Below are 12350 nucleotides of genomic sequence, written 5' to 3' on the forward strand. Positions count from 1 at the left end.
CATACCCCACAAGACATGCCACCAGAGGTCTCTTCACAGTCCCCAAGTCTAGAACAGACTATGGGAGGCGCACAGTACTACATAGAGCCATGCGTACATGGAACTCTATTTCACATCAAGTAACTCATACAAGCAGTCAAATTAGATTTGAAAAAAATACACCTTATGGAATAGCGGGGACTGTGAAGCAACACAAACATAGGCACAGATACATGTGTTACGTTCCCCAGTTTCTGTGTTCTGTTTTGTATTTGAGTGTGTGTTTCAGGAGATGGCTTCCTGAAATACTCCCCAACCAGCTGATTGGTCGACCCCAGACTAATTGGTGATTGGAGCTGACCCCGCCCCCTCGTCAAGAAGCAGCTGACTAATCACCATTGCCACCTGAAGATAAAAGCCAGTGTTCTGCCCAAGAGAGGAGAGATTGAGAGTAGAGAGATGAGATAAGGAGTAGAGATTTGGAGATTGAGAGAGAAAAATTAGATTGTGATATAGTGTTGGTTGTGTATCAGAAAGTGTGGTATGTACTGTTGTTGTTGGTAGCAGTTTTGCTATGTCCTGTGTTTGTGAGTGTTTGTGAAATCGTTAATAATTACTCTGTTTCATTTGTTCCCAGGGGGGAAGGAAAAGGCACTTTGGGAGTTCTTAGGCAAGAGGCCCGAGGGCATACATATACCCGTAGTATATTTACTGTCTAGGCACACTAGGTAAGACCTGGGCGGACCACCCCCTGTATTTTGGTTAGGGCACCAGGCGGTGTTAAGTTAGGTAAGTGGGTAGGCAGGTTAGATAGGAGAGGGGGAACTTTGATATTTACTTTCTTTGCTTTGGTTCCGTCCAGCCCCTTTTCCCCATATTACCGTGTAAGAAAATAAATTCTAGTAAGCGGTAAATTCTGCTTTTGGGTCATCCTTACTCGCACCTACGGTCCATACCTCTTGCACTTCAGAGAGTTGAGTTGTAGCAGGGAGTTGCGTTCCCTCTTCTCAGAGGCGTGCGTAACAACATGCATAAAAACACACGATAACATACGCACTATACACACACGTACACATTAATTTTGTGTTGCAGATATGTGGTAGTAGAGTAAGACACTGAGGGCACACACTTAATGTGTTGTGAAATCTGTTGTGAATGTATTATGTTTTTAAAATTGTATAACTGCCTTTTGCTGGACCCCAGGAAGAGTAGCTGCTCTCTGTGTACATTAATGTTAGCTCTCTGAATACATCTAAGGGCCAGCAGTGCTGCCCTGTTCTGAGCCAATTGCAATTTTCCTAAGTCCCTCTTTGTGGAACCTAACCACACGACTGAACAGTAGTCCTGGTGCGACAAAACTAGGGCCTGTAGGACCTGCCTTGTTAATGCTGTTAAGGCAGAAGAGCCCTTTATTATGGACAGACTTCTCCCCATCTTAGCTAATGTTGTATCAATATGTTTTGACCATGACAGTTTACAATCTGTGGCAGCAGCTAATGGGGATCCATAATAAATACAATTCAGAGAACAGCAGAGTAGCAGTACAGTCAATGTCTGACATGTGACAATTAACACAGGTCAAAGTTCTTACCACTGACCATAGAGTACTATTACGTTCAAAATACCTTGATGGAAAGGGACAGATCACAACTGAGCATTCCTCTGTTCGTGAGCAGCTGGAGGGGATGGACAATATTGAAGATCCGTTAGTGGTGATGATTTCCCAGGTCAGGTCCAGAGCAGGCTTCACAGCAGTCCCAACGGCCTCTTTCACCCACAATAGGATGGTGTTGCAGGTCTCATTAAAGTCCTCTCTTGTCATCTTTTTTTACACAGAGGGGCAAGAAAAGTCAGATCTTTTTTTAAATTCGAGGTAATGTGAATGCCAAAAATATTTAGCACTTTGTCTTTTGACATGTCTCCTGAAACTACATTACTAAAGAGATTTTTACAATATACTGTAATAGTATATAAGTAACAACAATTGAGGGATTTGATGGGGAGGAAGGGCACAGTTGAAGTCAGAAGTTTACATACACCTTAGCCAAATACATTTAAACTCAGTTTTTCACAATTCCTGACATTTAATCCTCGTAAAAATGCCCTGTCTTAGGTCAGTTAGGATCACCACTTTATTTTAAGAATGTGAAATGTCAGAATAATAGTAGAGAGAATGATTTATTTCAGCTTTTATTTCTTTCATCACATTCCCAGTGGGTCAGAAGTTTACATATGTAACGGATGTGAAATGGCTAGCTAGTTAGCGGGTACGCGCTAGTAGCATTTCAATCAGTTACGTCACTTGCTCTGAGACTTAAGTAGTGTTGCCCCTTGCTTTGCAAGGGCCGCGGCTTTTGTGGAGCGATGGGTAACGACCGTGCTTCGTGGGTGACTGTTGTCGATGTGTGCAGAGGGTCCCTGGTTCGCGCCCGTGTCGGGGCGAGGGGACGTTTAAAGTTATACTTTTACACATACACTCAATTAGCATTTGGGAGAATTGCCTTTAAATTGTTTAACTTGGGTCAAATGTTTCAGGTAGCCTTCCACAAGCTTCCCACAATAAGTTGGGTAAATTTGGGCACATTCCTCCTGACAGAGCTGGTGTAACTGAGTCAGGTTTGTAGGCCTACTTGCTCGCACACACTTTTTTAGTTCTGCCTACACATTTTCTATAGGATTGAGGTCAGGGCTTTGTGATGGCCACTCCAATACCTTGACTTTGTTGCCCTTAAGCCATTTTGCCACAACTTTGGAAGTATGCTTGGGGTCATTGTCCATTTGGAAGACCCATTTGCGACCAAGCTTTAACTTCCTGACTGATGTCTTGAGATGTTGCTTCAATATATCCACATCATTTTCCTACCTCATCTATTTTGTGAAGTGCACCAGTCCCTCCTGCAGCAAAGCACCCCCACAACATGATGCTGCCTCCCCCGTGCTTCACGGTTGGGATGGTGTTCTTCGGCTTGCAAGCCTCCCCCTTTTCCCTCCAAACATAACGATGGTCATTATGGCCAAACAGTTCTATGATTGTTTCATCATACCAGAGGACATTTCTCCAAAAAGTATGATCTTTGTCCCCATGTGCAGTTGCAAACCGTCGTCTTGCTTTTCTATGGCGGTTTTGGAGTAGAGGCTTCTTCCTTGCTGAGCGGCCTTTCAGGTTATGTCGATATAGGACTCGTTTTACTGTGGATATAGATACTTTTGTACCTGTTTCCTCCAGCATCTTCACAAGGTCCTTTGCTGTTGTTCTGGGATTGATTTGCACTTTTCGCACCAAAGTACGTTCATCTCTAGGAGACAGAACGCATCTCCTTTCTGAGCGGTAATGACGGCTGCGTGGTCCCATGGTGTTTATACTTGTGTACTATTGTTTGTACAGATGAACGTGTTACCTTCAGGCGTTTGGAAATTGCTCCCAAGTATGAACCAGACTTGTGGAGGTTTACATTTTTTTTTCTGAGGTCTTGGCTGATTTCTTTTGATTTTCACATGATGTCAAGCAAAGAGGCGCTGAGTTTGAAGGTAGGCCTTGAAATACATCCACAGGTACACCTCCAGCTGACTCAAATTATGTCAGTCAACTTAGTGTATGTAAACTTCTGACCCACTGGAATTGTGATACAGTGAATTATAAGTGAAATAATCTGTCTGTAAACAATTGTTGGAAAAATTACTTGTGTCATGCACAAAGTAGATGTCCTAACCGACTTGCCAAAACTATAGTTTGTTAACAAGACCTTTGTGGAGTGGTTGAGAAACAGGTTTTAATGACTCCAACCTAAGTGTATGTAAACTTCCGACTTCAACTGTATGTTGAATGAACAGGAGGCTGGTGGGGAGAGCTCTATGAAGTAGGCTTGGGCGATAATACCATTTACCCTGTGTGGTACAGAAACGGTATGACAAGGAGTCTGGTGGGAGGAGCTATAGGAGGACGGGCTCATTGTAATGGCTGGAATGGAATAAATGGAACGTGTCAAACGTGGTTTTCATATGTTTGATGTATTTGATACCGTTCCATCTTTCCATTCTAGCCATTACAATGAGCCCGTCCTCCTATAGCTCCTCCCACCAGCCTCTTCTGGTGGAATAAAGAGAAAATAATCTTACATTGCCTGGCATCTCCCCTTGTATGGACTGCCACTGCCTGAAACAAATGTCAATTAAAATGTGTTCCAATTTGATTTAAATGTAGATTGAGTAATATGACGTAAACATGAGCAATGGCACAACTTCCGACACAAAGACAGTGCGAAACAATGTTGCAGGAGAGAGAAGCTAATTCCTGTGCACATACGCAGATGCTTAATAGTATCTGTGTTTGGGTGCTGATGAGTGCAGCCTCATGCTTCGCCATCTCTCTGCAATATCTTTGGTTGCCTTTGGTCACTACATAAATCAAATCAAATAATACAACAGGTGTAGTAGACCTTACAGTGAAATGCTTACAAACAAGCCCTTAACCAACAATGCAGTTTTATGAAAATCCCCCCCAAAAAGTAAGAGATAAGAATAAATAATATTTAAAGAACAGCAGTAAATAACAATAGCGGGGCTATATACAGGGAGTACCCGTACAGAGTCAATATGAGGGGGGCACCGGTGTCGAGGTAATTGAGGTAATTATGTACATGTAGGTAGAGTTATTAAAGTGGCTATGCATAGATAATAACAGAGCGTGGGGGGGGGGGGGGGATGCTAATAGTCTGGGTAGCCATTTGATTAGCTGTTCAGGAGTCTAATGGCTTGGGGGTAGAAGCTGTTTAGAAGCCACTTGGACCTAGACTTGGCGCTCCGGTACCACTTTCCATGTGGTAGCAGAGAGAACAGTCTATGACTAAGGTGGCTGGAGTCTTTGACAATTTTTTGGGCCTTAACACCGCCTGGTATTAAGGTTCTGGATGGCAGGAAGCTTGGTCCCGGTGATGTACTGGGCCATATGCACTACCCTCTGTAGTGCCTTGCTGTCGGAGGCCGAGCAGTTGCCACACCAGGCAATGATGCAACCCATCAGGATGCTTTCGATGGTACCGCTGTAAAACATTTTGAGGATCTGAGGACACATGCCAAATCTTTTCAGTCTCCTGAGGGGGAATAGGTTTTGTTGAGCCCTCTTCACGACTGTCTTGGTGTGCTTGGACCATGTTAGTTTGTTGGTGATGTGAATGCCAAGGAACTTGAAGCTCTCAACCTGCTCCACTACAGCCCCGTCGATGAGAATGGGGGCGTGCTCGGTCCTCCTTTTCCTGTAGTCCACAATCATCTCCTTTGTCTTGATCACGGTGAGGGAGAGGTTGTTGTCCTTGCACCACATGGTCAGGTCTCTGACCTCCTCCCTATAGGCTGTCTCATCGTTGTCGGTGATCAGGCCTACCACTGTTGTGTCATCAGCAAACGTAATGATGGTGTTGGAGTTATGCCTGGCCGTGCAGTCATGAGTGAACAGGGAGTACAGGAGGGGACTGAGTACGCACCCCTGAGGGGTCCCCGTGTTGAGGATCAGCGTGGCGGATGTGTTGTTACCTACCCTTACCACCTGGGGGAGGGCCGTCAGGAAGTCCAGGATCCAGTTGCAGAGCGAGGTGTTCAGTCCCAGGGTTCTTAGCTTAGTGATGAGCTTTGAAGGCACTATGGTGTTGAACGCTGAGCTGTAGTCAATGAATAGCATTCTCTCATATGTGTTCCTTTTATCCAGGTGGGAAAGGGCAGTGTGGAGTGCAATAGAGATTGCATCATCTGCAGTATGCAAATTGGAGTGGGTCTAGGTTTTCTGGGATAATGGCGTTGATGTGAGCCATGACCAGCCTTTCAAAGCATTTCATGGCTACAGACGTGAGTGCTACGGGTCGGTAGTCATTTAGGCAGGTTACCTTAGGGTTCTTGGGCACAAGGACTATGGTGGTCTGCTTGAAACATGTTGGTATTACAGACTCAGACAGTGAGAGGTTGAGAATGTAAGTGAAGACACTTGATAGTTGGTCAGCACATGCTCGGAGTACACATCCTGGTAATCCGTCTGGCCCAGCGGCCTTGTGAATGTTGACCTGTTTAAAGGTCGTACTCACATATCGCTGGTCAATAGAAATCATTAAAATGGCTGTGTTCCAGGTCTACAACAGAGCCATAGATTTCTACATAGCCTATATAAAGCTCTGATCATATGGCATTTGCATTGCACAGATGATCAGATCTCACAACGCCTGGAGAAGTGTTGAATATTACTGCACTGTTGGAACTAGAAGCATTTTGCCACACTCGCATTAACATCTGCTAACCATGTGTATGTGACAAATAACATTTGATTTTATTTGAAAGTCTAAGGATCCACTTCAATATGATACATCCTGAGACATTAAACACTTCTCCAGGCGTTGTGAGATCTGATCATGTGTGCAATGCAACTGCAATACAGCCAGAGCCATATCAATCTATGGCTCTGTTGTAGGCCTAATGTGCATATGCACTTCATAAATTGACAACTGCAGGGGATCCGTCGACATCATACCAACCCTGAATCACAAAGGATATGTAAAAAATACCTTACTTGTCAGATAGACCCTTAGTGACATTGAACACAGCAGGTGTTGGACTGGTTGCTCCGACAGCCAGAGTTGATTTCTTCCCTTTCTTCTGGAACCAAACCAACTCTGTAAGCCCAAAAATAAAGTTGATTAGATGTTTAATCTTTACAGTGTAACAAGTACTTGACAAAGGCTTAATATCGAGTCCAAGTATAAACACCCTGGGCACACATGTCATTTCAACGTCTAGTTTTGATTTACATTTGGTTGAGTTGTCAACTAACATGAATTCAACGTGAAATCAACAAAAAATGTCACCATGTCATTAGATTTAGGCTAAAAGTTGTCTGGGAAAAAATGAAATTCTCTTGCACTGATTTTCAAATCCAATCAGTTATCCACTTTGATTCAACATCATCACATTAAATGTTTTGGTTGAAATGAAGTGGAAACAACGTTGATTCAACCAGTTTTTGCTCATTGGGAAATGTATGTTGTCCTTCATCTACACTGAACAAAAATATAAAAGCAACATGCAACAATCTCAAAGATTTAACTGAGATACATTTCATATAAGGAAATCAGTCAATTGAAATAAATTCACAAGAACCTAATCTATGGATTTTGTCACGGCTCAGGCTAAGACCCAGATGCAGACACAAGGGGCAGGCAAAAGGTACGTCAAGGCAGGCAAAGAGTTGTAATCCAAATCAGAGTCAGGCAGGTACAGGGCAGCAGGATCAGGGTCAGGACATGCAGAAAGGTCAGAACTGGGAGGACTAGGAAAAACAAAAACTAGAGAAACACGGTGGTAGGACTTGATGGGACAAGATGAACTGGCAACAGACAAACAGAAAACGCAGGTATAAATACACGGGATAATGGGGGAAAATGGGAGACAACTGGTGGGGGATGGAGAGCAAAGACAGATCAAACACATCAAGGTGTGACAGATTTCACATGACTGGGAATACAGATATGCATCTGCTGGTCACAGATACCTTAAAAAAAGGTAGGGACGTGGATCAGAAAACCAGTCAGTATCTGGTGTAACCACCATGTGCCTTGTGCAACGCGACACATCTCCTTTGCATAGAGTTGATCAGGCTGTTGATTGTAGAAGGTTGTCCCACTCCTCTTCAATGGCTGTGCGAAGTTGCTGGATATTGGCGGGAACTGGAACACGCTGTGGTACACAGTGATCCAGAGCATCCCAAACATGCTCAATGGGTGACATATCTGGTGAGTATGCAGGCCATGGAAGAACTGGAACATTTTCATCTTCCAGGAATTGTTTACAGATTCTTGCGTTATCATGCTAAAACATGAGGTGATGGTGGCAGATGAATGGCATGACAATGGCCTCAGGATATTGTCACGGTATTTTTGTGCATTCAAATTGCCATCCATAAAATGCAATTGTGTTCGTTGTCTGTAGCTTATGCCTGCCTGCCCATACCATAACCCCTCCGCCACCATGGGGCACTCTGTTCACAATGTTGACATCAGCAAATCACTCGCCCCCATGACCCAATACATGCTGTCTGCCATCTGCCCGGTACAGTTGAAACCATGATTCATCCATGAAGAGTACACTTCTCCAGCATGCCAATGGCCATCGAAGGTCAACATTTGCCAACTGAAGTAAGTTACGACGTCGAACTGCAGTCAGGTCTAGACCCTGGTGAGGACGACGAGCACGCAGATGAGCTTCCCTGAAACGGTTTCTGACAGTTTGTGCAGAAATTCTTTGGTTGTGCAAACCCAGTTTCACCAGTCTGGGTGGCTGGGCTCAGACGATCCCGCAGGTGAAAAAGCAGGTTGTGGAGGTCCTGGGCTGGGGTGGTTACACTTGGTCTGCAGTTGTGAGGCCGATTGGACGTACTGACAAATTCTCTAAAATGACGTTGGAGGTGGCTTATGGTAGAGCAGTTAACATTCAATTCTCTGGCAACAACTCCGGTGGACATTCTTGCAGTCAGCATGCCAATTGCACGCTTCCTCAAAACTTGAGACATCTGTGGCATTGTGCTGTGTGACAAAACAGCACATTTTAGAGTGGCCTTTTATTGTCCCCAGTACAAGGTGCACCTGTGTAATGATCATGCTGTTTAATCAGCTTCTTGATATGCCACACCTGTCAGGTGGATGGATTCTCTTGGCAAAGGAGAAATGCTCACTAACAGGGATGTAAACAAATTTGTGCACAAAATTTGAGAGAAATAAGCTTTGTGCATATGGAAAATTTCTGGGATCTTTTATTTCAGCTCATGACACCAACACTTTACATGTTGCGTTTTATATATTTTTTCAGTTTACCAAACTGGTACTTGAGTATTTCCGTATTATACAAAATCTTTTTCATAGTTGTGTAAGACGCCCAAACAAAAAAAAAACATCCATTTGCCTATTTAACTCTTGGCCTATAGGTCTAAATTGAAATATTTCTAACAGAATAAATCTAAAAAGCATATGCATAAGCATAGTAGCAATTGAAATGAAACAGTTTGCAGATTTAGGGAAAATTTGGACCAAAGATGAGGACACAACAGTTCACCTGACACAAGACTTTTGATTTTATTTGCATTTTATATTTACTTTATGCTGCATTTGTTGATAACGAAATCTGAAAATTACATTCAGTAACATGATAAGAATATTCCTGGAAAATGTGGAGTAGGTGCAACATGACAAAAAAATGGGTTTGAGTGAGAGGACTAACTGGTGTGGACTAACTGGTGTCTCCAAGTGGACAGACACACACTTCTCAAAAAAAGTGCAAAGTTCTTAAGTAATTTCAATGCACTTTTATCGCTCAAATGAACTAGAGCAAACACACTTGTGGTTGTTTTGTTTGGAACACAACCTTGCATCCCCGCCAACATACGATTACTGTTGTTGTTTACGCAATCAAAAAAACAGCCCGTGGGTCAGGTGGGCATAATTTGAAAGCTTGTTCTATTGCAACATGACTAGCTAAGTTATAAAATACGATCTTACAGTGTTAGGCTGTCGCAGGGCAATTCAGAGAAACAGATCATCATTTTGATGCGCATTGAAAGGAGTCATGCATGCATTCAGGTACGTGTTCCACAGCAAATTGGCTCCACAATAGACAAATATAGGCTCATTCTGTTCAGAACAACCCAGGGTACGACGTCATGTTATCTTGTAACTACATCAAATATAGTGATCATAAACGTTGACACTGTATATGACATGAGTTTTATGATATGGAAATGTGAAGTGCACATTTGGACTCACAGGTGTTTGACTTGCTTGTAGGACATCAAAGCAATATTTATTATAATCCTCAACTTCTCATCTTTCAAAATACATCGAGCCCTCTTAATGTACAGAATTTCCCTCACTCAGACAACGAAAAGGGTGCAAACGTTGCACAATTAGCGGGAGGGATGGGGGTAACTTTGTTGCGTGCGGTTCAGAAAGTTTGTCAGTCAAAATCCATTCAGCGCTGTGAAGCTTAGAGCCAGCCTGAGCGCTGACAATTTATAGCATTTTACTGAATAGCCACTGCGTTCCAATTTAGGCGATTATCAGTGCTCAAATCAGCCATTTTCAACCCATATATGGGTACGAGTCTTAAGGGCTACCAACTTCTAAGTGTTTCAAACCTATCTTCTGTTGTTTCTCCAGCAAGTATCGGTTGTAGGTGTTGTTGCTGATCGAAGAGGAGATGTCTCTCCTACTGACCGATGTCATCTCCACACTCCGAACGATCACCTCAGGGTAGGTCAACGTGGCCTGTGAACATAATTGTATTTCCTGTACCCTTATTAAATAATATGTGTCCCAAATGGCACCCTATTCCCCTATTGCCTGGTCAAAAGTAGTGCACTAAATAAGGAATAGTGCCATTTGGGATTTATACTAAGAAAAATAAATATTATCCTGCCATGGACCTAAAAGCATCCTCTATGTAGAATCTTCAGTATAGTTGGGTCTCAGCTGAATATAGGCCTAATGGTATGATGCATCGTTGTAACAGATGTTAACAGACTGCATGGAAAGCATGCTAGCATACAGCAACCTCACCTGCATGGCACGGCGGCTGCTACGCCTTAGACTATTACGCTGTAGATGAAGAGAAGAGAGAATGCATTGCATATGTGAAATAAATGATCTACTACAGTTTAGAAAAAAGGGTTCCAACAGGGTTCTTCAACTCAAGTTTAATTATGGATACGCCATTCTGCTAAATGTAAATAGTAATCAGATAATGCAATTCTAGTTCAGTCCCAGATAGAACACGTTATTGGTTCTACCTGGAGAGGCAAATTAATAACCCTTTTTTGGTAGGCTATTAACTAGCACCTTTTTTTGAGCATGCAATGGTCTACACACAACGAAAGAAAACGTAGCCCCCTCAATTGGTTTCTATGAAAAACCAGCGGCAGATTTGCCTCCCACCAAGCGGCATCGAAGGCGCAGCTAGCTACCGATCACAACTACTACCGCACGTGCTGGTCATTTTTCTCTGCCGCTTGAGAAATATATTTTCACTTGAAAACGAATAGTCAGCAACGTTTTCGCTGACTGTCTGTATACGGCTTAATAAGGACACAATCTGCTAAACGTATCCTAAAACATTAATAGGCCTATGGTGACTAAATTGATTGCAGTCGAAAAGTCCATTGGCATTATTATGGACTGTATATTTGGCTATGGGATATTCTAGAGTAGAGAAACACAACATTTACTTTGTTCTTCTGTCCGATCATAATTGTCGAGACGGTGGGGTCTACTGAGTAGGGTGGCTGGCTGGTAAGATGTCTGCCTATCGACTTCGCCTCATGACCGGTCTTGTAGAAAATGATGACCATATGATTAACCATTGTCTGACATTGAACACCACTTAATATCATACGTCACTAGAGACACGGATGACGTAACAACACGGTTTAGTGCACGGCTAATGAAACGTTGGGTGGCCGTCATCGCAGGATCCCGTCCAATAACCTAAATAGCACGTTTTTAGGCCTAATTCAAATCCATATTAACATTTAGAAATACACTCACCCATTGTCTACTCATTTAAATTGCAACTCTGTGCAACGTTAACCAATAAAATCTCATTTTTTACTTGCTCCAGAAAAACATTTTCAAAAGCTGCAAAAGTAAATAGCCTACCTCCCGTCGTGCCTGCACAAATGTAGGGTAGCTAACAAAAACGTATTGGACATTGCAAAATTAGGCCAAGAAAGAGTTTCTGTTGCAGGAAAACTTTTCAATGGTTTATTATGGTCAGACAAGCAGACTGGAAGTAGCCTGCGTTGAGCTATTCAAGATGAATGATTACACCCGCCTCACCTGGAATTACAGAAGCAAACATTTCCAAGTATGGTCAGCAGAGGGCGCTATAAACGCGTGCCGTCACACAATGTCGCACTACACTTCAATATATGGGATAATTATCCCTCAGTGAAACATGGGTTACCCCGCCTGTTTTGGTAAAAAGTAATGGGCCTGGAGAAATGTAACCCCTCTCAAATTCAGACAGGGCTGTGAATGCAAGGACTCATCAATGATATCAAAATCATCGTTTTAACCATGTTTTGAGGCTATATAGTGTTTGTTTACATTTCACATTGTTTAAAAACATTGGTGTCAAACACCCTTATATTTTTGGTTCTGTTGGGCTATGACAGTTGAAATAAGTTCAGGAAGCATATTTATATTTATAAGTTATATTCTTCAAGAATCAATGGGTATATATCATTAATGTATAAGTGGATGTAGCAACTGAGGATTCTAGCTTTTAAGCTAAATGTCCATCTCCCATTTTATCATAAAATGTGAATTTGGAAGAAAATATAAATATAC

At 42.6% G+C, this 12350-nt stretch overlaps 1 protein-coding gene across 2 annotated transcripts in view; it reads right to left on the bottom strand.

Moving 5' to 3' along the window:
• Positions 1–12264, bottom strand: part of LOC129829912 (uncharacterized) — a 34690-nt gene extending 22426 nt beyond the window's left edge. Inside the window, exons 1-6 of one of the 2 annotated variants that reach the window (XM_055891918.1) lie at positions 11658–12264; positions 10563–10601; positions 10142–10271; positions 6530–6632; positions 4096–4132; positions 1605–1801 (exon numbers count right to left, since the gene is read on the bottom strand). In XM_055891918.1, coding sequence (XP_055747893.1) covers positions 1605–1801; positions 4096–4132; positions 6530–6632; positions 10142–10271; positions 10563–10568 — 473 coding nt within the window. In that variant the 5' untranslated portion in view covers positions 10569–10601; positions 11658–12264. Of the gene's footprint in view, positions 1–1604; positions 1802–4095; positions 4133–6529; positions 6633–10141; positions 10272–10562; positions 10602–11227; positions 11584–11657 lie in introns of those variants that run through there. The other variant, XM_055891917.1, reaches the window with a different exon arrangement.
• Between the last annotated feature and the right edge of the window lie 86 nt (positions 12265–12350).

Source organism: Salvelinus fontinalis, chromosome 31 (genome assembly GCF_029448725.1).
Source record: "Salvelinus fontinalis isolate EN_2023a chromosome 31, ASM2944872v1, whole genome shotgun sequence".
In the NCBI taxonomy this organism is placed as follows: Eukaryota; Metazoa; Chordata; class Actinopteri; order Salmoniformes; family Salmonidae; genus Salvelinus; species Salvelinus fontinalis.